Source organism: Capricornis sumatraensis, chromosome 4, assembly GCF_032405125.1.
Source record: "Capricornis sumatraensis isolate serow.1 chromosome 4, serow.2, whole genome shotgun sequence".
Lineage (NCBI taxonomy): Eukaryota > Metazoa > Chordata > Mammalia > Artiodactyla > Bovidae > Capricornis > Capricornis sumatraensis.
In genome coordinates this window covers 101,023,650-101,049,730 of record NC_091072.1, presented here as the reverse complement: position 1 = coordinate 101,049,730, position 26,081 = coordinate 101,023,650, and the positions used below count along the sequence as shown (strand labels likewise).

The window sequence follows — 26,081 nt, the reverse complement described above, 5'->3', positions numbered from 1 at the left end:
GCTTTAAATTGAAGGTTCCCATGACTCCCTCCTTGGGTTTGACTGATTTGCTAGAATGTATTAGATCATAAAGCAGTGGCAGGTCTTTTGTAAACGTGTCTGACAGCCTTAAGGCCCAGAGCCCCAGTTCACAGAAACTGATCTCAGGTGGGCAGTCTAAGAGCAGGCTCTGCTTCCCCATTCCCTGACTCCAGCAGAGGCTCCAACTTAGAGAATGGAAGCTTTCTGTTTTTAATTTTGACTGTAACAGGTCTGATTTTGCAGCTGAACAAGGCTGGCACTGTTGAGAACTGTAGGCACAAGCTAGCGAAGCCCCCTGAACTCTGACCACAAGAGAGTGGTGTTGTGAAACAGGTGCAGAAGGTTGGGATGGGCAGCATGCAGGAAATGAAAGGGACCTTGCTCAGTGGGGTTCATGAAGTCCTCTGAAAACTCTTCCTGAACAAATGGTGTGAGTGTGTGTGTGTGTGTTTGGGGTTGGAAATAAAACCTGTTTGGAGAAAGATCTTGATTGTGGTCTATAATTTTCTTAAAAGACCCTTCAACTTTGATTTCTGAAAGAAAATTCATCACCATGGCTTTCTCTGATGCTGAAGCTGAAACTCCAACACTTTGGCTACCTGATGCGAAGAACGGACTCATTGGAAAAGACTCTAGTGTTGGGAAAGGTTGAAGGTGGGAAGAAAAGGGGACAACAGAGGATGAGATGGTTGGATGGCATCACTGACTCAATGGGCATGAGTTTGAGCAAGCTCTGGGAGTTGGTGATGGATAGGGAAGCCTGGCATGCTGCAGTCCATGGGGTCACAAAGAGTAGGACACAACTGAGTGACTGAACTGAACTGAACTGATGATTTTCTCTGCTTTTTTGATCTTTATTCTTTTGCAGTTTAAATATTGTTTAGAAGTTGACAGTGATTTTATACTTACACATAAGACCCCTTGGATATGCTCTGTAAACTGGGAATCTTGACAGTGTGGAAAACCAGCTCTTTTTTAGTTAATGCTGGGAGCTGTGGAGTAAGTTCGTGAACTTTGGGATAAGCAAAAGCAGCTTTATGTAATTAAGCCCTGAGAGTTGTGTTGCTGAAGCTCTATGATCTAGTTCTGTCCTGCCCTAACCCTACCCCCATTTCCTACTATGAGCAAGCTCTTTGCAGTGGGAGTGGTGAAATTTTTTTCTCTTTTTTAACCCATGTGACCAGTAAACAAGGTTTTAATAGTCCCATGATTCCTTCTCTCTTGTTACATCTCTAATCCTGCAGAGAACAGAGAAGAAGTAAAATTCCAAAGGTAGGTGAAATGTGATATATATTCACAAATAAAAATTCCTCAGGTAACATTTGTCCTTTCTCTTTGTGGAGTCTCATATACTGATATGAAGTGAATGAAGTATGATTTATGTATATGTGTATAGATACATTTTATCATATTATTCATAGATATATGTGTATATATATGCCAGTACATAGCATCAACTACTGGAGTATTTGCTAATTTTTTTCCCACTTGGCAGAGGGATTGAGTCAGCTTTTGGGATGAGACTAAGGTTGGCAAATCTGTTAGATTTTATTTTTGGACAAATGTAGCATCTTCAAAAAGGGTTTGAGGTAATCTATAGTAAAAGACACATACACAAAAGAAGTTATTAAAATGCAAATGAAACATTAAAAGAGAGAGAAAATCCGCGTGTTGAAAGAGAAGAGAGAAGAAAAAAATGCTATTTATGAGGACTAATAGAATTACTATGACTGAACATTAAATTTGGCCTTAAACCACTAAGATAATATGGAAAAATTAGATAATATAAAAAGAATCAATAGTATACTATTTACTTAGAAAAGACAAAGTCTTTCCTGGTACTAAATGCATGACAGGATTTATCATATGGGATCTTACACAGTGTATAAATGCACAGGGTTCTTGATAAGAATTTTATGACAAATGCAGAAGTGATTTTCTTCAGGCTGTTTCTTTCCTTCTCTTTTTAATCAAGGTGGTATTTTTTTTTAAATTATTCAGCCTTTATTTTATTTATTTATTTTTTTACTTTACAATATTGTATTGGTTTTGCCATACATCAACATGAATCTGCCACGGGTATACACATGTTCCCCATCCTGAACCCCCCTCCCACCTCCCTCCCCGTACCATCCCTCTGGTTCATCCCAGTGCACCAGCCCCAAGGTGGTATTTTAATTTTTCTAATTTGAGTGGAAAACACACAGGTGACAGTTCAATGAATTTTCACAAAATTTGCATTTCTGTTACAGCCACACAGGTCAAGTAATAGAACATTATGAGCACCGTAGATAATCCATTAATACCGTTCTCATTCGATGAACCCTACCTCCTCCCCCAAAGTAACCAGTAATATGATTTGTATTAATATCAACATAGATTAATTTTAAAATTTTTTTATAGCTTTAAAAATATTTATTTTTATTTATTTGGTTGCTTCAGGTCTTAGTTGTGGCATCGGGATCTAGTTTCTCGACCAAGGATTGACCCTTGGCCCCCTGCACTGGGAGTGTGGAATTTTAGCCACTGCACAGTCAAGGAAGTGCCAACATAGATTAGTTTTGTATTTTAAAACTTTGTGTAGATGGAATCATGTAGTATGTGTTCTTTTGTGTCACAGTATTATGTTTGTGGGACTCATTCATGTAACTGTGTAGCTATAGTTTGTTTTTGTCACTGTATAGCATTCCATTGTATGAACATATTTCAACTTATTTATCCATTCTACTGTTTGTGCATGTGTGGGTGGTTTCCAGCTTTTGGCTATCACAAGTAATGTTTATGGTGTACACAGTTTGTTGTTGTATACCTAAACTGGAATCTTTGGGTTAGGGAAGGTGGATCATTATCTTTGGTAGATAATGATAAATTGCTTTTTCCAAATTGAATATATTTACTTGTTCAATAGCAATGTTTGATTGTTCTTGTGAACTCTTTTTAAGAAACTTTTATTTTTAGCTGTGCTGGGTCTTTGTTACTTTGCTCAAGCTTTTTTTTTTTTCTCTAAGTTACGGTGAGCCGGAGTTACTCTCACTGTGGTGCTCAGGCTTCTGATGGTGGTGGCCTCTCTCACCGTGGAGCACAGGCCCTAGAGTGCGGGCCCAGTAGTTATGGTGCACAGGCTTAGCTGCTCTGCTGTACCTGGAAACTTCCCGGATCAGAGATCATACCCATGTCCCCTGCATTGGTAGGCAGATTCTTATCTACTGCACCACCAGGGTCAGACATCTGAGTTAAAGATTTAAAAATTTGTTTATATACTTGTTTGGACTGCACTGGGTCTTCATTGCTGCATGTGGGTTTTCTCTAGTTGTGGCAAGCAGCGGCTGCTCTCTAGTTATGGTGCATGGGCTTCTCACTGCAGTGGCTTCTCTTTTGCAGAGCAGGGATTCTAAGGTGAACGGGCTCTCAAGCCCTAGAATGAGTGGGCTTCAGTAGTTGTGGCGCATGGGTTTAGCTGCCCCTGTGGCATGTGGGATCTTCCCAGACCAGAAATCGAACCTGTATCCCCAGCATTGGTAGGCAGATTCTTAACCACTGGACTGCCAAGGAAGTCCTCAGTTAATAATCTTAGTGCTTTTTTTTCTGTATGAGAAGATGCAAAAATCTGGGTTCGTTAAATTTTTTTCCACCTGAGATATCTCGAACTAAGGCATCTATTTTTCCAAAGTATAAAATGCCTTATCACATTCTTCATCCTGAATTCTTTTCAGAGTGTACTGCCAGTCAGTGACTGCAGAGGCTAATGACTTGATCCTTGTAGAACTGGATAGTGGGCAACATTCTTTGTTTTACAAGTAATACCTAGTTTGTATGCCCAGTGTGAGGACAAAGAACGTCACAATGGATCAGTCCATGAATCCGTGTGTTGTTGACAGACTCACTCTTTGGATCAGTGACTAGACTGATTTAACCTTATAGATAAACCCACATCTGAAGATTTAAAAAAAGAGAATAAAAGCTATTCCTTATTTTGCCTTGTGCTGTATAGCAGAGAGACAGGTCCTCTGCTTGAGACTGAAGGTCAGGGTGAACTAGTATGGCCCAGTGTAGTGATAAAAAGCATATAGAAAAGACTAAGGATGTTGCAATGCTTGGAGTTGCACACACTGAAAAAGTGATTCTGATAAGACCTGGAGGAAGATGCAGGGTTCAGGGATAAAAGTCTAAAATGGCAATAATAAAACAACCACCACCAAAGTAATCCTAATAATATCTAGAAATTACATAGTGCTTTAGATGTGTTAACTCACTTAAACTCTCCCAACAAATCACTGAAGGGTCCTTTTCCCATTTTGAAGATGAGCATGCAGGTAGAGGGCTTCCCTAATGGTGCAGCGGGGAAAGAATCTACCTGCAGTGCAGGAGCTGCAGCAGACTGGGGTTCGATTCCTGGGCCAGGAAGATCCCCCGGAGGAGGAAATAACAACCCACTCCAGTATTCTTGCCTGGAAAAGTCTCATGGGGTGGAGGAGGCAGGCGGGCTACAGTCCGTGGGGTGGCAAAGAGTCAGACACGCCTGAGCATGCACAATAACAGCACAGGTAGAGAGGCTAATTAACTTGCCCAAGGCTACGCAAGTAAATGGTAAAGCCTGATTTGAGCCCAAGTAATCTGACTTCAGAAAACATGCTCATATTTCTGTGCTATCCACAAAATCAGGGTTGAGGTCAGGGGAACTCATGCAGATTGGAAAGGAATAAAAGGAAAGGTAGGCAGAGTATTAGCCAAGAGTCTCATTGGTATAACAGACTCCAAAAAAAGTGTTCTGAGAAATGTAATGTGTTCTGCACTATATATATTTTTAATTCAGCTGCACTGGCTCTTCACTGTAGTATACGAGGTCTTTAATTGTAGGGTCAGGGCTCTTAGTTGTGGTCCGTGGGATCTAGTTCCCTGACCAGGGACTGAGCCTGAGCCCTCTGCATTGGGAATGCCAGAATCTTAACCACTGGACCACCAGGGAAGTCCTAGCTCTGCATAGTTGCTGAAGAGGAAAGTTACAGAAGCCTGAAACACCTCCAGGTTTGGATGTGAGAGTCTTCGGCACACACCAAGTACAGTGACTGGGTGGGGAAGCCCAGTTTAGGAGCGAGCCTAACCTTGAGGATTGCCAACCTCCCTAGGACTTCTCCTGGGTTTTTCCTTTCATTTTCACACCTGTGTCAGGTTTTTATGGCTGCTCTACTGAGAGATAGATGACACAGTATTATGGCTAGTTTTTGTTGGGATTTTCAAGTTTTAGAGAAACCAATCAGGAGTAGTAGTCAGTATTAATATTTCTAATATGCATACCAGTGGCTAGTGACCCTGTGTTCACCCCAGATTCCAAGGCATCCAGAGAGGTCAGTTCATGGGGCCCCAAACCTTCCTGCTTCTTCCCTGGGGCCCTATCACTGAATAAGACCTGGGCTGATGAGGATGGGCTGCGAAGACTCATGATGGCGGGAGGAGAGACAAAGAAGGGACATCCTGGTGGGTGCTTAGGCAGAGATTAAGCCATCTCTACTTTCTCCTGGAGCCCCTGGAACCCTCTACTTCCCCACACCTTTTTCTACCTTTCTTTCCTCTTCTGCTATATTCTCCCTTTCCTTTCATGCTTGCATGGCCCCATCCACAAAAACAAACACCGTTCCCTTAGAGAAAAGCTCACTCTGCTAAGTGGGGAGAGCAGTAAGGGAATCTCAGGCTGGGGATGGCCAGATGAGCTCTACAGTTCATTGTAGATAGTCTTAGGATGAAGTCTCCAAGACAGAATGGGCTAATGACTTGGCTGTTGGTAAAGAAAAGGCTCAGAGAAAACACCTACAGAGTCATGTTTCCATTTGAGAGTCTTCAGTCCAAGGAGGTGGCTCAGTGAAGACACCTGCTAAGCAGAGCCTAGCCCTCAGTACTGCCCTGAGACTTCTCCTAGGCTTTCCCTTTCTTTCTCCCAACCTCTTAAGGTTGTTGTAGTTGTTCAACCTTGGGACTGTTGCCATAGGTGGGTTATTTTCCCCTATCCTTGGAAACACTTGTTAACTCTTGTCTTTTTGATAGCAGCCATTCTAACAGACGTGAAGTGATAGTTCATTCTGATTTTGATTTGCGTTTCCCTGATGATTAGTGATATTGAGCTTCTTTTCATGTATCTGTTGGCTGTTTATATGACTTCTTTGGAAAAATGTCTACTCAGATCCTCTCAGTTCAGTTCAGTTGCTCAGTCGCGTCTGACTCTTTGCGACCCCATGAACCGCAGCACGCCAGGCCTCCCTGTCCATCACGGACTCCTGGAGCCCTTTTGTAATTGGATTTATTTTGCTATTGAGTTTTATGAGTCCCTTCTATATTTTGGATGTTAACTCCTTATCAGATATGCAGTTTGCAGATATTTCTCTCATTCTATAGGTTGCCTTTTCATTTTGTTGATTGTTTCTCTGGTTGTGTAGAAACTTTTAGTTTGATGTAGTCCCACTTATTTTTGCTTTTGTTGCTTTTGGTTTCACAGCCAAAAAAATTATTGCCAAGGTCAACATCAAGGAATTTTCCCTATGTTTTCCCACCTGGGAAGCCTGTGGGCTTGTCATATATGGTCTTTATTATGTTGAAATATGTTTCTTCTGTGGGGCTTCCTTAGTAGCTCAGCTGATAAAGAATCTGCTTGCAATGAAGGAGATCCCAGTTCAATTCCTGGGTTGGGAAGATCCCCTGGAGAAGGGTATGGCAACCCATTCTAGTATTCTTGCCTGGAGAATCCCCATGGACAGAGGAGCCTGGAGGGCTACAGCCCATGGGGTTGCAAAGAGTGGGACACGACTGAATGACCAAGCACAGTGCATACTTTTCAAATAGTGACATCAACAGAGCTGTGCTTGAGGAAAATTATCAGACAGCACTGTGGGGAGGCGAGAAGGGACTAACACTGTGGGGATGGAGAGAATGCTCCTATGATAGGGCAAGCAAGAGGTACTGAATGTTGAAGGCTTGAACAATGGGTGTGACCATGGGAATGAAGGGTAGGGGACAGGTGCTCCAGATAGAGAGCTGGACTCTACAGCCTCATCTCTGGAGGGAATGCATGGGGCAATGAAGAGAAAGTGTCAGAGCCTTAAGACTAAAAATAATACAAATAGGAATTGGGAATCCTGGAGGAGAAACAGTTTTAGGAGAAAATATGATGTGTTCTATCTTGGATATATTGACTATCCGGCTCAACATCTGGCTGGAGAGTACTTAAGGAAATTAGAAACACAGGATAGAGTCTCAGAAAATGGTCAGGTCAAGGGATATAGATATTTGAAATAGTCAAGACATCTCAAGGCTTTTGATTCATGTTCAATTTTGGCTTATGTTTTGGGATTCTGCCTGGCCTGGCATATGTCTTTTTCAAGTTTAGTCTTACTATGTGGTGGTTGAATAGTAATACGTAGAAAGGCTGTGGGTTCCAAGCTTCCTCTTCACCGGGGACATGGATTCTCATCTTTGAATGGCATCAGGAAATTACCCTTTTAGTCAACAGACAGGCAGGATGAAGCTCTGTTAGTACAGTGCACCAGAGAATGACAACTGGGCAGAACAGAAGCCGTTGCCTAGAGAACACAGGACTCATACTGGAGACAGCAGAAAACTTGGGGGAGGGGAGAGAATACGGAGGCAGGGGGAGGAGGGAAAAGGAGAGAAAGAGCAGAGGAGGGAGGGAGCATTCAATGTCTCTGTCCACTGTTTTCTCCCCTTCACTGGCTCCTCGAGTTCTATTCACCTCTACCTTCAACAGTTCTGGACCTAATTATAAAAAAATGATTCTCTGCAACACCAGTTAAGTGTTTCACAATTCAACTCAGTTCTGACACTAACGACAAGGAGACAACATTAGATTTCACAAGTTAAGGGTTCAGTCCTACAAGCCTACTATTCTCTTCACCCCTCACTTTGGACACCAGTTATAAGCCCAGATTATCACCCGTGCTTCTGACAGACAGTAGTTTCAAGGATCCAGCAACCCCATCCTTGGGTTTGATTTATTTGCTATAGTGGCTAACAGAATTTACAGAGGGACATTTTACTTATTTGATGACTGGTTTATTATAAAAGGATATAACTCAGGAGCAGCTAGACGGAAGAGATGCTTAGGGCAAGGTCTGGGTTTCCTTGTAGCTCACTTGGTAAATAATCTGCCTGCAATGCAAGAGACCCGGGTTCAATCCCTGGGTCAGGAAGATCCCCTGGAGAAGGAAATGGCACCCCACTCCAGTATTCTTGTCTGAAGAACCCCATGGACAGAGGAGCCTGGTGGGCTACAGTCCATGGGGGTCACAAGAGCTGGACACGACTTAGTGACACACGACAGAACTTCTCTGCCCTCTCCAAGCCACCTTCCCCGAATCTCCCAATGTTCATCTGGAAGCTCTCTGAACCCTATTCTTTTTGGTTTTGGTGGAGGCTTCATTACCTAGGCATAATTGATTTAAATCATTGTATGCTTCGTCGCTCAGTAGTGTCTGACTCTTTGTGACCCCATGGACTGCAACCCGCCAGGTTCCTCGGTCCTTGGGATTCTCCAGGCAAACATACTGGAGTGGGTTGCCATGCCCTTCTCCAAGGGAACTTCCCAACCCAGGAATCGAACCAGGGTCTCCTGCATTGCAGGCCAATTTTTTACTAGCTGAGCTCTCAGGGAAGCCCCTAAGTCATTGGCCATTAGTGATTAAACTCAATCTCCAACCCCTCTCCTCTCCCTGGAGGTCAGGAGGTGGAACTGAAAGTTCCAACCAGTTCAGCACAACGTAGAACTCTACTGGGCAGTCTTTGTTCAAGGACCCTCGTTGTCCTAGCTGAGAGTTTCTCAGGGCTGAACTACAGTTTAAGTTTCTTCCTTTTAAATCCAACTTTCCTTCTCTTTCTTGTTTCAGACCTGTATTGGCACCTACTCCTGCACTTTCCACCTTTAGTCTCTTTAGGTATTTTCCCCCAGTGAATGCCTTGGATGTCTGTTTCTGTCTTGGAATCTGAACTGACACACAGGGATATTGATAGGACCTACCTTAATGGGCTGTTATGAAAATTCAATGACTTAATATATATGAAATGCTTATAACAGGACCTGTAATACAGCACGTGCTTTGCAAGTGTTAGCTGCTCTTACTATAATTTTATTATGCTTTTGATCTCAAGTTATACTTTATTCTCACTAGGAAATCTCTCAGTTCTTGGACTGGCTTGGAAGCCTCTCCTGAATGCTCCAACATCATCTGGCCCTTACTTCTACTATGGTTGGCCCTCCATATTTACGGGTTTTGCACCTGCAGATTCAACCAACCACAGATTAAAAATATTAGGAGAAAAATTTCCGGAAAGTTCCAAAAAAGCTGAACTTGAATTTGCTTCATGCCAGCAACTATTTACATAGCACTTACACCACATTTACAACTAATTACAGGCATTTACATTGTATTTTCACCTATTTCCATATCATTTACATTATATTAGGTATGGTAAGTAATCTAGAGATGATTTAAGGAGGATATTCATAGGTTATATGCAAATACTATGTAATTTTACATAAGGGACAGAACATCCTCAGATTTTGGTATTTGTGAAGGGTCCTGGGACCAACCCCTCATGGATACCAAGGGATGACTGTATATTGCATTGTTTTCTTGTCAGTCTTTACACTTGGACCATGAATTCAATGCATAATGGAATCTTGTTTTGTTCGCTTTTGTGTATCAGTGCTTAACATTGTGTCTGACTCATAGTGGATGTTGAATTGATGTTGTTGAATGAAAATGATTCAGTGGAGTCTTAACAGATGAGTATTATTTGTCAAATGGATGAGAGCTGGCAAAGAATTATAGACAGAATTGTATACTGGGGCATGAAAAGCCTGTACTGTGTGGGTTATTGAAAGGTGCTTATTACAGCTAAAGAGTAGGGTGCAAAAGAGGGTGGTAAAAGAGGAGGCTAAGAAAGAAATCTGGGATCAGAGCTCTGGGGAGACCTTAAAGCCAAGCTAAGGTAAGCATTGTGTAGGCCTTGTGATGTCCTAGTGGGCCCAAACCCATCTATTAAAAAAATCTTTATTTATGGCTGATCTGGGTCTTCGTTGCTGCACTTGGGCTTTCTCTAGCTGCGGTGAGCAGGGGCTTACTCTCTGGTTATGGCACATGGGTTTCTACCTGTGGTGGCTTCTCTTGTTGTGGAGCATGGGCTCCAGGCATGCAAGCTTCCTTGTTTGCTGCGTGTGGGCTCGGTAGTTGTGGTTCTCAGGTTCTAGAGCACAGGCTCATAAGTTGCAGTGCTCAGGCTTAGTTGCCCCATGGCACGTGGGATCTTCTCAGGCCAGGGATCCAACTGGTGTCTCCTACATTAAAAAGTGATTCTCAACTACTAGACCACTAGGGAAGCCCCTACACCCATCTTTGACCTCTATCTATGACTTCCCAGGTGGCTCTGTGTTAAAGAATCCACCTGCCAAGGCAGGAGACACAGGAGATTCAGGAGATTTGAGTTTGATCCTTGGGCTGGGAAGATTCCCTGGAGAAGGAAATAGCAACCCACTCCAATATTCTTGCCTGGGAAATCCCATGGACAGAAGAGCTTTGTGGCTTCAGTCCATGGCGTTGCACAGAGTCGGAAACGACTGAGCGACTGAGCATGCACATGACTTTATGAGTCATGTGTTAGTTCAGCCAGAAACTACAGATTGCCCCCAAAAGGTGGATTTTTCTCTAGAACTACGTACAGAAGTGTAGGCATCTCTGAACATTCATTTCAACAATGCATATGATTGGTCTATATTTACAAACTGCTTTGGCTACAATGTCTCACCAAACTGTTAGATCTCTTAACTAATCCCTTTGCTTTCATCATACCCCTGTTTAATCCATCCTTCATTCCCACTGTGAGACAGATCTTTCTAAAGCTAAATCTGGCCATCTTAGCCTTCAGTTTAATACCTTCTAATGGCACACCTCTTTTGCCTGTAACATACATCCAGATTCCTTCGTGCGGTTTACAGGACCCCTCCTGGTCTGACCCTTTACCACTTCACCTTCCATTTTTTGTTCCATATGCTCTCTACATCACCTAAACTGCTTGTAGGTATCAGGAAGTTTTATGCTGCTCACCCCTCCGTTCATGTACACATTATTGCTGCCTGGAATGTAATTTCATCCTTATCCACTTTTTGAACTCTTTAACTATTTTATTGGAAGGATTTCAAAAATTATTGCCTCTGTGAAGCTAGGTCTAACTTAGCAGGTAGTGGGTCACTCTCCTTTGTAGCTCCATCAGACTGTGTATACTTCTGTTTGGCATCTACCACAATTGCAATGCAGTTGTTTGGTTACTTCCCTGATTCCCCTCTCTAGACTGTGGCTAGAGGGTAGGACCATGTGTTAGTTAATACAGAGTCCTAGCAAATAGTGCAATGGTTGGCACATAGTAAATACTGGTTAAAGAAAAAAGGAAGGAATAAAATGAAAGCTGTTCTTTTTCTTTTGAAGGAGGTCCTCTCACCATGTGGCTGTACCTGGCGGTCCTCGTGGTCCTGTACTACCTCCTGCGCTGGTACCGGGAGAGGCAGGTGGTGAGCCACCTCCGGGACAAGTTCGTCTTCATCACGGGCTGTGACTCAGGCTTCGGGAACCAGCTGGCCAGGCAGCTGGACCTGCGAGGCTTGAGGGTCCTGGCTGGGTGTCTGACAGAGCAGGGGGCCGAGCAGCTGAGGAACCAGACATCAGACAGGCTGCAGACAGTGATTCTAGACGTCACCAAGACAGAGAGCATTGCTGCGGCCACTGAGTGGGTGAAAGAGCGTGTTGGGGACAGAGGTATGGGGAAGTTTTTTCTCCTTTCATTTACTCAGGCATGAAGATGTTAACATTTTATGTGCATATATATTACACATATATAATCTCAAAAGCAGGGCTTGAAAGACTGGCTTTGTCATTTGAAAGACAGTTGTGATCTTTGGTGGTGTTTTTTTTCCTTAACAATGTTTGCATTGAAAAATGAACCCAGTAGATTTCAGGCTGTTATCTCACCTTGCAAGTGAAGTATTTACAACCACAATTCTTTTCTTCACAATTCTTTATGTTTGAAGAATTTTCAAGGTGTTCTTAAGGATCTGCTTCTTCTTCCCTTGGCTACCATCTAAAATACAGACATTCTTTGAAGCCAGACTTTGATCGTCTTCTTTTTTTTAAAATAAGTTTTCATTTTATTTTTTCTAATTAATAGGCTGTATTCCTTAGAGCAGTGATAGATTTACAGAAAAGTTGGAAAGCACAGAGTTCCCATATGCAACCCCCCTCTTATAGTTTCTCCTATTAGTAACATCTTGCATTGGTGTGGTACATTTATTACATTGATAAACTGATATTGATACATTAGCATTAATGAAAGTCTATAGTTTACATTAGGATCCACTTTGTGCTGTATGGTTCTATAGGTTTTGCTGAATGTAAAATATCCTGTATTTACCATTATAGTATGATGCAGAATACTTTCAGTGTCCTAAAAATCCTTTGGCTCCACCTATTCACCTCCTCTGCTCTCCCCCACTCCTCCCAAATCCTGGCAACTGTGCAGCCTTTTACTCTTTCCATGTTGCTGTTGTGCAGTTACTCATTTGTGTCCAGCTCTTTGCCACCCCATGGATTTCAGCATGCCAGGCTTCCCTGTCCTTCACCATCTCCTTGCTCAAACTCAGTGATGCCATCCAACCATCTCGTCCTCTGTTGTCCCCACTCTTTCCATAGTTTTGTGTTTTCTCAGATGTCATGCGATTGGAATCATATTGGATGTAGCTTTTTAGACTGGCTTCTTTCATTTAACAATATGCACTTAAGGTCTCTCCGTGTTTTTCTGTGGCTTGAGTAATCATTTAATTTTATTCCTGAATAATATTCCACTGTATATACTACAGTTTGTTTATCCATTCACTTACTGAAGGACATCTTAGTTTTTAAATTTTTTGGCAATTATGGATAAATCCACTTTTCTAAAGTTCATTTTCTCTGGATATTATCCAAATCCTCTTTGATCCCTTTCTTCTTTCTCTCCTTGTTTTATGATTCTTTAGGTCCTGATAATTGGACCTCCTAGATATCTATTCATCCAATGAGTTCTAAAATAGTAATAAAATTATTTTTTTGGATTGAAGAATGTTTATTTTTTTTAATTTGCTTTAAACTAGGAAACTGATTTTAAAATATTACTCCTACCTGAGGATGTTCTTGACTCCAGAGGCAGAAGTTATGGTTAGTTATAGCCTCTGTGCTGTACATAGTGGTTTATTTCTACTGTACTGTTATTATTATTGTTAATGTTTTCCCACCTGTTAGAGAGTGTGCTCAAGGACATGGCTCTCTGTTTACCATCACTGTATTCCCAGTTTGTAACATATTGTCTGATACATGTTGAGGGCTCAACAGGTGTTGAATGGATCTCATTTACGCATAGTTTAATCTATTACCTTTATGCCCTTGATTTCTAAATTGTTTCTTGTTCATCCCACCTGAATTTCCAACTACTTGCTGGTTTTATCAACTGGAAATTCTCCTGGAAGCTCAAACTCACCAAATCTAAAGGAGAACTCTTATTGTCTCATCTTCACCAAATCTGCTTTTCATTTTGGTCCTTGAGACTGATTCTTTTCTTCTCCCTCCAACTCCAGAGCTCAAGACAAGAAGATATACTTTCAGTCCTTTGGAAGTACTTTCTGTTTCACCCTTAAAGTGATAATATAGCCATTTAATCCAGAAAGAGTCTTTTTACTAGACTCCCTACATTAGTGGGCCTTGGACTTCATATCTTCTAATTGTGTATATGTTTTGATGCTATAAATACTGAAGTTCAGTTCACACTGTTTGGCAAATTCCCTCAAATCAAAAGCTATCATTAGGGTTCTGTTTATCCTCCCTGGATTCCTGCCTTCTCTTTGTTTTTGGCTTGACCTTCTTTTATTTCCTTACTGATAGATGTGTTTAAGATTGAAAATACATATTCTGATTTGTTTAAGATTGAAAAAGTATATTTTGTCTAGCATTTTTAGCTGTTTTCAACAGAAAGATTGATCAAGCTAGAAGTCTGTCATTTTTGTCTGAAACTAAACTCCTGCTTTGATTTTTATTGTTTTAGGGCTCTGGGGTCTGGTCAACAATGCAGGCATTTTCCACTCACATGGCTATGCTGAGTGGGTGAAGATTGAGACCTACAGGGATACCCTTAGGGTGAACCTCATTGGTGTGATAGAGGTGACCCTGAGCATGCTTCCCCTGGTAAGGAGAGCACAGGGGAGAATTGTCAATGTCTCCAGCATTCTGGGGAGAATTGCTTTCTTTGGAGCAGTCTACTGTTGTTCCAAGTATGGAGTGGAAGCCTTCTCAGATATTCTGAGGTAAGACTCTAAAGTTAAAACCATCTAGAAGAGTGGGATGGGGAAGGAGATGGGAGGGAGATGTGGAAAGGAGGGGACATGGCTGATTCTTTTTGATGTATGACAGAAAGCCACAAAATTCTATAAAGCAATTATCCCTCAATTAAAAAAAATAAAGTGGCAAAGAAACCCCCAAACAAACAAAAGCAACCACTGAGCACTTAAATATGTCTTAGTCACCATGACCTACTAGTCACTTTCACCTATGTTATCTTATTTCATCACTCCCAAAATCTGATATGTTTACTACTGCTGCTGCTGCTGCTAAGTCACTTCAGTCGTGTCTGACTCTGTGCGACCCCATAGATGGCAGCCCACCAGGCTCCCCTGTCCCTGGGATTCTCCAGGCAAGAACCCTGGAGTGGGTTGCCATTTCCTTCTCCAATGCATGAAAGTGAAAAGTGAAAGCAAAGTCGCTCAGTCGTGTCTGACTCTTAGCGACCCCATGGACTGCAGCCCACCAGGCTCCTCCATCCATGGGATTCTCCAGGCAAGAGTACTGGAGTGGGATGCCATTGCCTTCTCCGATATGTTTACTAGATATTATTTATTAGATAATAATCAAATATTGTTATTTACTAGATATTATTGCTAGTCTGTTTTATGCAGAACGCTGAGGCTCAGATTTGGTATCTATTCAGAGTTCACCTGCAGCAACGGTGATCTGGCAGACGCGAGTTCTGACCAAGTCTCTGTCTCTTGTCACCACACCACATTCTAACTCTCACGATATATCCTTGGTAAAATTTTATTTCTGGAGAGAGGATCACCTCTTTCCTCCTGTCCTCATCTCTTCACAGCAACTCTTTGGTGCTCATCTGCTTCCAGTTAACTTATTTCATCCCTTTATTCTGTGTATCTTCTCTTTAGCTAATGGTTTCTTTTCTTTCTTATAACTTTAGTTTGCCACAACCCTCTAATGGCCATGCCTCTACCTCCTGGCTTTTAAAAATACCTCATTTCAGCTTCCTGCTCCTCTATCAGCGGTTCCTACTTTTTATAGTTCCCTTCATATTTTAACTTCTGAGCCAGAGAATCCTGTTGGGCCTGAGATCATTTTTTGTGTGTATTCTGTATGACACTACATGATGTGATTTTTTATTTTTGCACTTACTATCTGTTAGGCACTGCTGTGAGTATTTTACATCTAATAAATCACTTAATTTTCATAGCAACCTAGTGAGGAAGAAGTTATTTTTATCCTCATTATATGTCTAGGGAAACTGAGGCACAGAGGTTCAGTAATTTGCCATGGCCATCTTGGTAATAACAGGCTGAGTCACTGTCCAGTCCTAAGAAGGGCTCTTCTCCCATTAAGGACCCTTCCTGGTCATGCCAGCTGTAGACATGAAGATGCAGTCACACGGTACAGAATAGTGCTGCACAGACTCTCCTTTAGCAGAGGCTGATTCTAAGGGCAGTTTCTCTTAGAAACAAGCTATGAATATTACAAACACCATGAATTAACTTCCTATGGCAGTTGTAGTAAGTTTCCACAGGTAATTTATGGTGCATGGTGTCTTACAACAGCACACATTTATCCTCTCACAGTTCTGGAGTCTAGATGTCTGAAATCAGCACCACTGGGCCAAAGTCAGTTGTTGACAGGGCCATGTTCTTCTGAAGGCTCTAGGAGAGAATCTGTTACTTGGCTCCTGCTTCTGGTGGCTGCTGGAATTCCTTGGCTTGTGGCCACATCAATCTCTGCCTTTATGGTCACTTTGCCTTCTCTTCCTCTGTTGGTCTTTGGCTCTACCTATGCTTCTCTTATAAGGACAGTTGTGATTGCATTTAGGATGCACCCAGAGCACCTGGCACAGTCTCCCTAGCTTAAGATCCTAAACTCAATCAAACTTGCAAAGTCTTTGCCACATAAGGTAATATTTACAGGTTTCAGGGATTAGGACCTGATATGTTTGGGAGTCATTATTTAACTTACCGCATGCCATGTCTGGTATATATCTAATACAATGTGCATATCATATTATCTGCTTAGGAAAGGAGTAGGGAAATAACCAAGGACATTACATGAGTTGTTACTATATGGCAGGCATCTTTCCTGGCTCCCTGCCTATCCAACATTTTGACCACCTCCATGGGGCCGCTGCTTGCTGATTCACCACTGCTCATGCCTCTTGGACTCCAGGCCAAGAGTGAAGACATGCCCTTCCAACCTTTAAATCATTATTTAGTTCCTGTAGGAAATTCCAGTTTGCCTTAATTATGCTAAGGATAAACAGAAAAAGCAAGTTTTGTTCCCCATTTGAATTAGAGTTTTAAAGGGGATGGAGATGTGGTGTGTTGGGAATGTATGAGAAAGCTGCAAGGGGAAGTTAAATGCAAAGGGCCAAAGCACCCCTGGCTTGCCTAGCCCCTCCTTCTGCTCCAATACACACAGGTACCTGGAGAATCATTTTCTGAAGCCTTTAACTTGAAAGGTTTTAGGCTTTGGTTTGATAAGGGAGGGTTTTCCTTTAGAGCAGTGGTTCTTAACTTTTAGCATGCCTCAGAGTCACCTGGAAGGCTACTTTGGACAGATTGTTGGTTCTTATCCCCAGAGTTTCTGGTTTAGTAAATTTAGACTTGGGCTCAGTAATCTGCATTCTAACAAGCTCCCAGATGCTGATGCTATTGATCTGGGGTCCACACTTTGAGAACCATTCATTGCTTTAGAGGATCACAATGCTTTGTGTTTTATATTCTTATGAAACACTGCTCCAAACATTTCTCCTTGACATTAGCTTGGGCTTCATCTTCTCTAGCAAGGTGCTGCAACCTCTAGAGAAGGGAGCAGCCCTCATCACTGTCCCAGAGTACTGAAAGAATATCTCACAGGGTGCACAATGCCATCTTGCTTCACTTGGTGAAGGCAGCATAGTGCCTGATACATACACAGCCCCCTGATGAATACTTTCGAAAATGTTTTTTGAACTGACCCGAATATTCTGGAGTGACCAGTGACTTGTCAATTTAATGCCCACATCATATTCCACTAATGGTCTCTTGCAGTCTTTGAACACACTGTAATTTTTCACAGCCCGCTGCTTCTGTGTGTGCAATTCCATCAGTATGGTATTCCACTCCACTCTTTCTTCACTTGGAAATTTCCTCTTTATCCTTGGAGGCTCAACTGAAACATTTTCTCCTTATTGAAGCCTTCTTTGACTCCATCAGAAAATATACACCTTCTTTTCTACTTATGTAGCCCCCTGAATACCTTGGCTTTATAGTTCTTTTGACTTGTATTGCAATTATTTGCTTATTTATCAGACTCACTCACTGTGGGCTTTTCAGGGGTGGTGAGCAGAGTCTTAATTTACTGAGATTGTGCATGCAAAACACTTGGCCCAGTAGACACATAAAAACATTCATTTTCCTTATTATTCCTTGTATTCTTCATTTTTCCAGTGTATAGCACATGGCTGAAAGTGAACAACTCTGTTAAATAAATGGATGTGGAATTGAATGGTTATGGTAGTTTGTATAATCATATCCCAATTATTGCACCTAGGGATGTGTAAAATTTGTTTTGTTCTCCTCCATTTCTTTATGCTTTAAAATATTCAGTAAAGGTGTTTTTATAACTATTTTGTTTTGTTTTCTTTCTGAAAGAATTGAAATTGTGGTATCTTTCAATCAGAGGAATTAACTTGAGGATTTTTTTCCCTCCTAGGCGTGAGCTTCAACATTTTGGGGTGAAAGTCAGTATGGTTGAACCTGGCTACTTCAGAACAGCAATGACAGATGTGCAGAAGTCCTCAGAGATAATGAAACAAATCTGGAAAGAAACCCCTGCGCATATTAAGGAGACCTATGGAGAGAAGTTTTTTGATGCCTGTGAGCTTTTCTTTTAATGACATGATGGATAATCTTGCATGAAAAAGGCAAAGGCTGTTGGTAGAGAGAGATTGGGAGATCTTCTAAGAATTAATCACCTTCAATAAAGCCTTCCTAAGACAAGAGGGAAGGTTCAGGAAGGTTCCAGTGCCTTCATAGTCGGTGTGGTGATGGCTGTTGTGGCTGAGGAAGAGGCCATACAAGCAGCCTCAGGCCAGAGCTTGCCCTGCCTTGTCCCCTATGGGCCTGGACACCTGAGCACCAGGGAGATATTATATGGTTGGAAGCGTGGAGGAGGGGGTGCCTCTCCCCAGTTTGAAGGGGCTGGTGTGGGAGGCCCGCTTAGTTGAGCATTCAGTATTATCTACTCTTTGGGTAACAGCCTAGCTACAAACTCCACATTTTATTGTGAGAGGAGGGAGGGTGCATATAGTGGGGAGAGGTGAGTGGATTAGGAGAGGATTTGCAGGGCACTGTCGGCCATTCCCAGAGGCTGGACCTCATGTGCAGGCCATGGGAGTCCTGCAGGAGTGAGAAGGTTCAATTTCATGGCGTGGAGGGGGGTCGGTTTTGGGGTAAGAGGGAGGGCAGTCCTTTAAGTAGAAGAAAGTCATGCATACTAGTGTGGGGTGCACCTTCCTGGGGAAGGGGTACTTTTTTTTCACATAAAGAATTTAGCAGCTTGCCAAGGCCAAAGGGAGCAGCTCTCTTTTCCCGTTCACAAAAAGGCCCCGTGGCAGGTAGCAGTAGCCCTGGCCTTGACTTTGGGTGATATCTCAGTACAGAGAAAGGAGAAGGGGAATGTGCACATGGAAGACTCCTGACCTCCAGCCCTGTCTTCTGGGTACATCAGGCTTAGAGGGGTGGCTATCCACAGAGGGGAGAGAAATTGGATCAAGGACAGGCTGATAGAAAACTTCAGGGCCTCTCAGAATACAAAGCTAGGGAACTACAATTCCTAACAAGTCAGGTGGGCAGCTGCTTTTCTGAGCTCTTCTCTACCTAAAATATTAAACTATTAGAGACTCTGTCTCCCCTTGTGGGTACATATATTTGACAATAGAAATCAAAGGACAAGAGAATTTACTAAGAAGTGGCTTTATGTAAAAGGAGGGATATATGTATTTAATGATTTAAAGGAGTTGAAGTTGTTCATTTATTTGTCCCTCAGTTCAGTTCAGTCACTCAGTCATGTCTGACTCTCTGCGACCCCAGGAATTGCAGCACGCCAGGCCTCCCTGTTCATCACCATCTCCCGGAGTTCACTCAGACTCACGTCCATCGAGTCAGTGATGCCATCCAGCCATCTCATCCTCTGTCGTCCCCTTCTCCTCCTGCCCCCAATCTCTCCCAGCATCATAGTCTTTTCCAATGAGTCAACTCTTCACATGAGGTGGCCAAAGTACTGGAGTTTCAGCTTTAGCATCATTCCTTTCAAAGAAGTCCCAGGGTTGATCTCCTTCAGAATGGATTGGTTGGATCTCCTTGCAGTCCAAGGGACCCTCAAGAGTCTTCTCCAACACCACAGTTCAAAAGCATCAATTCTTCAGCACTCAGCCTTCTTCACAGTCCAATTCTCATATCCATACATGACCACAGGAAAAACCATAGCCTTGACTCGACGGACCTTAGTCAGCAAAGTAATGTCTCTGCTTTTGAATATACTATCTAGGTTGGTCATAACTTTTCTTCCAAGGAGTAAGTGTCTTTTAATTTCATGGCTGCAATCACCATCTGCAGTGATTTTGGAGCCCCCCAGAATAAAGTCTGACACTGTTTCCACTGTTTCCCCGTCTATTTCCCATGGAGTGATGGGACTGGATGCCATGATCTTCGTTTTCTGAATGTTGAGCTTTAAGCCAACTTTTTCACTCTCCTCTTTCACTTTCATCAAGAGGCTTTTTAGCTCCTCTTCACTTTCTGCCATAAGGGTGGTGTCATCTGCATATCTGAGGTGACTGATATTTCTCCCGGCAATCTTGATTTCAGCTTGTGTTTCTTCCAGCCCAGCGTTTCTCATGATGTACTCTGCATATAAGTTAAATAAGCAGGGTGACAATATACAGCCTTGACGTACTCCTTTTCCTATTTGGAACCAGTCTGTTGTTCCATGTCCAGTTCTAACTGTTGCTTCCTGACCTGCATACAGATTTCTCAAGAGGCAGGTCAGGTGGTCTGGGATTCCCATCTCTTTCAGAATTTTCCACAGTTCATTGTGATCCACACAGTCAAAAGCTTTGGCATAGTCAATAAAGCAGAAATAGATGTTTTTCTGGAACTCTCTTGCTTTTTCCATGATCTAGCGGATGTTGGCAATTTGATCTCTGGTTCCTCTGCCTTTTCTAAAACCAGCTTGAACATCAGGAAGTTCACGGTTCACGTATTGCTGAAGCCTGGCTTGGAGAATTTTGAGCATTACTTTACCAGCATGTGAGATGAGTGCAATTGTGCGGTAGTTTGAGCAATCTTTGGCATTGCCTTTCTTTGGAATTGGAATGAAAACTGGCTTTTTCCAGTTCTGTGGCCACTGCTGAGTTTTCCAAATTCGCTGGCATATTGACTGCAGCACTTTCACAGCATCATCTTTCAGGATTGAACCAGCTCAACTGGAATTCCATCACCTCCACTAGCTTTGTTCGTAGTGAGGCTTTCTAGATCAGAATAATTTAGATCAGTGCTATCTAATAGATATATGAGAACCATATATATAATCTTATATTTTCCAGTAGATACTTTTTAAAAAGGAAAAAAAAACAGGTTAAATTAATTTTAATACATTTTACTTTAATCCCATATCAGTTCAGTCACTCAGTCGTGTCCGATTCTTTGTGATCCCATGAATCGCAGCATGCCAGGCCTCCCTGTCCATCACCAACATCCAGAGTTCATTCAGATTCGCGTCCATTGAGTCCATGATGCCATCCAGCCATCTCATCCTCTGTCGTCCCCTTCTCCTCCTGCCCCCAATCCCTCCCAGCATCAAAGTCTTTTCCAATGAGTCAACTCTTCGCATGAGGTGGTCAAAGTACTGGAGTTTCAGCTTTAGCATCATTCCTTCCAAAGAAATCCCAGGGCTGATCTCCTTCAGAATGGACTGGGTGGATCTCCTTGCAGTCCAAGGGACTCTCAAGAGTCTTCTCCAACACCACAGTTCAAAAGCATCAATTCTTTGGCACTCAGCCTTCTTCACAGTCCAACTCTCACATCCATACATGACCACAGGAAAACCATAGCCTTGACTAGACAGACCTTAGTTGGCAAGGTAATGTCTCTGCTTTTGAATATGCTATCTAGGTTGGTCATAACTTTTCTTCCAAGGAGTAAGTGTCTTTTAATTTCATGGCTGCAATCACCATCTGCAGTGATTTTGGAGCCCAAGAAAATAAAGTCTGACACTGTTTCCACTGTTTCCCCATCTATTTCCCATGGAGTAATGGGACTGGATGCCATGATCTTCGTTTTCTGAATGTTGAGCTTTAAGCCAACTTTTTCACTCTCCTCTTTCACTTTCATCAAGAGGCTTTTTAGCTCCTCTTCACTTTCTGCCATAAGGGTGGTGTCATCTGCATATCTGAGGTGACTGATATTTCTCCCGGCAATCTTGATTTCAGCTTGTGTTTCTTCCAGCCCAGCGTTTCTCATGATGTACTCTGCATATAAGTTAAATAAGCAGGGTAACCCCATATATATATCCAAAATACTATCATTTAACATTTATTATCAATATAAAAGTTATTAATAAGATATTTTATATTTTTTCCCTATTTGTCTTTGAAAACTGATGTGTAGTTTACATTTACAGCATATCTCAACTGCTGCTGCTGCTGCTAAGTCACTTCAGTCATGTCCAAATCTTAGCGACCCCATGGACTGCAGCCCACCAGGCTCCTCTGTCCATGGGATTTTTCAGGCAAGAGTACTGGAGTGGGGTGCCATTGCCTTCTCCGCATCTCAACTGGGATATTAAATTTTCCTAGGAAGTACTTCTGTATTTGGATTAGTACAATTGATAGTTGCCAGAAGCATTATTCATAATAGCCCCAGAGTGGAAACAACTCAAATGTCCATCAACTGTTGAATGGATAAACAAAATGTGGTAGAGCCATACAATGGAATATTACTTGGCAATAAAAAGAAATGAAGTACTGATACATGCCAGAACACGGATGGACTGTGAGAACACTTTGCTCCCTGAAAGAAGCCAGTCACAAAAGACCACGATCTATAATTCTATTTATATGAAATATTCATAAAAGGCAATCTGTAGAGACAGAAAGTAGATTACCATTTGCCTAGGGCAAGGGTGGGTTGGCTGTAAATGGGAGAGTGATTGCTAATGGGTATAAGGCTTCTTTTTGGGATGATGAAAATGTTTTAAACTTAGACTGTGGTGATGGTTGCATAATTCTGGATAAATTAAAAGTCATTGATTTGTATATTTTATTTTATTTTTATTTATTATTATTATTTGATTATGTCACTTGGCTTGTGGGATGTCAATTCCCTAACCAGGGACTGAACCCAAGTTACAGCAGTGAAAGCACTGAATCCTAACCACTGGATCACCAAGGAACTCCCTGATTTGTATACCTGATTTTTAAAGATTTTTATCTACTTATTTATTTTGGCTGCACTGGGTCTTCCTTGCTGTGCATGGGCTTTCTCTTTAGTGGTGAGCAAGGGATACTTTCTGGTTGGGGTGCTGTGGGCTTCTCATTGCCATGGTTCTTCTGTTGCAGAGCACGGACTCAAGGCGCACAGGCTTCAGTAGTTGTGCCTTGCCAGCTCCAGAGCACAGGCTCAGTAGCTGTGGTGGCCAGGCTTAGTTACCTGTGGCATGTGGGATCTGCCTGGACCAGGGATCCAAGCAAACTAAATTCTTAACCACTGGACCACCAAGGAAGCCCTGATTTGTATACTTGAAATGGATGATTTTTGTCTTTGTGACCCCGTAGACTGTAGCCCACCAAGCTCCTCCGGATTCTCCAGGCAAGAATACTGGAGTGGAGTGTCTACGGAGAAGCTCGAGGAGGGGTGTCCTCCCTTCCCCCACTCACGCTTTGCAGCTATTTAGTGCTTTCCTTGCCTGAAGAGGGTTTCCCTGGTGGTTCAGACGGAATTGTGGTGCTTGGAATAAACAGAGCCTATGCCAAAAATTCATTGAGTAAAAACCTTATAAAAATGCTTTCAAAAGCTGTGGATGCTTTAAAATCTGATAAGAAAGTACGGACCATAATAGTCAGAAGTGAAGTCCCTGGGATATTCTGTGCTGGTGCTGATCTTAAGGAAAGAGCCAAAATGAGTTCCAGTGAAGTTGGTCCTTTTGTCTCCAAAATAAGAGCAATGATTAATGAAATTGGTGTGCTGTAAAGCACGTTGTATGGAGCACCTTTGAATTTGCCCTGTATTTTCAAGCTCCCACCTCCCCCCAAAACGCTCAGACAGCTAATCTTCCAGTGCCAACCATTGCAGCAATTGATGGACTTGCTTTAGGTGGTGGACTTGAACTGGCTTTAGCGTGTGATATAAGAGTAGCAGCTTCCTCTGCAAAAATGGGCCTGGTTGAGACAAAGTTGGCAATTATTCCTGGTGGAGGGGGAACGCAGCGACTGCCGCGTGCCATTGGGATGTCCCTGGCGAAAGAGCTCATCTTCTCTGCGCGTGTGCTTGATGGCCAAGAAGCCAAGTCAGTGGGCTTGATCAGCCATGTTCTAGAACAGAACCAGGAGGGGGACGCCGCCTACAGAAAGGCCTTGGACCTAGCAAGAGAGTTTTTACCTCAGGGACCTGTTGCAATGAGAGTGGCAAAATTAGCAATTAATCAAGGAATGGAGGTTGATTTAGTAACAGGATTAGCCATAGAAGAAGCATGTTATGCCCAGACTATTCCAACAAAAGACAGACTTGAAGGTCTTCTTGCTTTTAAAGAGAAAAGGACCCCTTGCTATAAAGGAGAATAGAAGGAACAAAAATCTTTAAAATGCCAACGTAATAAATAATACTCCTGGAAGTACCTTTCAGATCCACATATGCCTCAGCACCTGGAGTTGCAGTGACCAAAGTGAAGAACGAGTTATCTGTACTGAATTAAGTATCTGGAGTGGGCCCATCTGCGTACTTTGTTCAAATATGTATCATCATACTCATTCAGATTTGTAAGCTAGTTGTGTGTACTGTCAAAAACACCAATTCAAAATTAGGTATACATTTTTAAATACCTCCTGCATATGAGGCTTTCTGTTCTTAATTTTTTAATGTGAATAATTTATATATTACACACTCTAGGAAAAAATATTGATTGTATGTCTCCTGTGCTATAGTATGAAAATAAATTTTATTTCTATACACCAAAAAAAAAAAAAAAGAATACTGGAGTGGGTTGCCATGTCCTTCTCCAGGGGATCTTCCCAACCCAGGGATCGAACCCAGGTCTCCCGCATTGAAAGGCAGACGCTTTAACCTCTGAGCCACCAGGGAAGCCCGGATGATTTTTATGAATGTGAATTATCTCAATAAAGATGCTATAAAATTTCCAATTGAAAAGTAGATTCACATACCTATATTGTTCCAAACATATTTAAAATTTTCCAATAACAGAATTGAGCTTTAAAATTAAGTAAATTTTAAAATTCAGCTTTCAGTCATACTAGCTATGTTTTATGTGCTTATTAGCTACATGTGGCTAGTGGCTGTTATACTGGGAAGCATAGGTCCGATAGGCCTAATTCTTGTGGAACTGAAATGTAGTTAGACTTCTGTGACTGCATGCAACAGGATCTTAGAAATATAAATAATAAGTTGAAAGTGAAAGTGAAGTTGCTCTGTCGTGTCCAACTCTTTGTGACCCCACAGACCGTAGCCTGCCAGGTTCCTCTGTCCATGGGATTTTCCAGGCAAGAATACTGGAGTGAGTTGCCATTTCCTTTCTCCAGGGGATCTTCCCAACCCAGGGATCGAACCCAGGTCTCCCAATTTGCAGGCAGACTCTTTACCATCTGAGCCGCCAGGGAATCCCTAAACCATAAGATTGCTAACTACCATTTTTCTTTTTGTTTACAGATCACGATATCATGAAACAAGGGCTGCTGGGTTGTAGCACAAACCTAAACCTGGTCACCGACTGCATGGAACACGCTCTGACATCTGCGCATCCCCGCACTCGATATTCAGCTGGCTGGGATGCTCAGTTTTTCTTTGTCCCTCTATCTTATTTACCTACATCCCTGGCAGACTACATATTGACTAGATCTTGGCCCAAACCAGCCCAGGCAGTCTAAAGAAAAATGGTTTGATGGCCCTTGAAATGAAGACAAAAATCTGAAATTGATGGTGTCTCGCTAATCCTAATGCATAATCTATAATTTTTCTAGCAATTAACTTTCTTGCTTAAACTCACTTATCTGACACCATCAGAGAACCAACATGTTGATGTTATAGATATCCAAAGCTTACTCCCTTTAGGTGCTAAATCTCTACTATTTTAGCCATTTTTGGATGCTAATGTTTCCAAAATGCATCAACCTTCCTTGCCCTGTTAGAGTAGACTAAAAACAGTTTAGCTTGTTTTGATGTTATTTCCTTATGTAAGTGAATAGCTGTTCTGTGCTGTGATCAACTGTTGCTTAGGGACTATTGAGAAATGTGGATCTGTTAATTCTTACTTGAAATGGGTTTGTACTTTGGTACTTTTAATAAATGTTTAATTTCATCTTCTTCCTATTAGCCAGCTGTTTTTGGATATGTTTCTCCTTTATGGCAAAACCAATACAATATTGTAAAGTAATAAGCCTCCAATTAAAATAAA

General features: G+C 42.1%; 2 protein-coding genes across 3 annotated transcripts; both read left to right on the top strand.

Annotated features, from left to right (window-relative positions):
• Window positions 1–1,211: 1,211 nt before the first annotated feature.
• On the top strand, window positions 1,212–26,081 carry LOC138079310 (17-beta-hydroxysteroid dehydrogenase type 6). The gene is made up of 5 exons (XM_068972205.1): window positions 1,212–1,293; window positions 11,505–11,831; window positions 14,143–14,401; window positions 18,114–18,277; window positions 25,337–26,081. Exons 2-5 carry the CDS (start codon window positions 11,519–11,521, stop codon window positions 25,552–25,554), a joined length of 954 nt encoding a protein of 317 aa, XP_068828306.1. The 5' UTR covers window positions 1,212–1,293; window positions 11,505–11,518; the 3' UTR covers window positions 25,555–26,081.
• On the top strand, window positions 23,399–24,538 carry LOC138079311 (methylglutaconyl-CoA hydratase, mitochondrial). Of its 2 annotated transcripts, XM_068972208.1 has the most exons (3): window positions 23,399–23,636; window positions 23,723–24,111; window positions 24,160–24,538. In XM_068972208.1, the coding sequence occupies exons 1-3, from the start codon at window positions 23,459–23,461 to the stop codon at window positions 24,235–24,237; spliced, it is 645 nt and encodes a 214-aa protein (XP_068828309.1). In that variant the 5' UTR covers window positions 23,399–23,458; the 3' UTR covers window positions 24,238–24,538. The 2 variants fall into 2 exon arrangements, with proteins under 2 accessions (XP_068828309.1, XP_068828308.1); XM_068972207.1 differs by having other exon boundaries at window positions 23,723–24,538.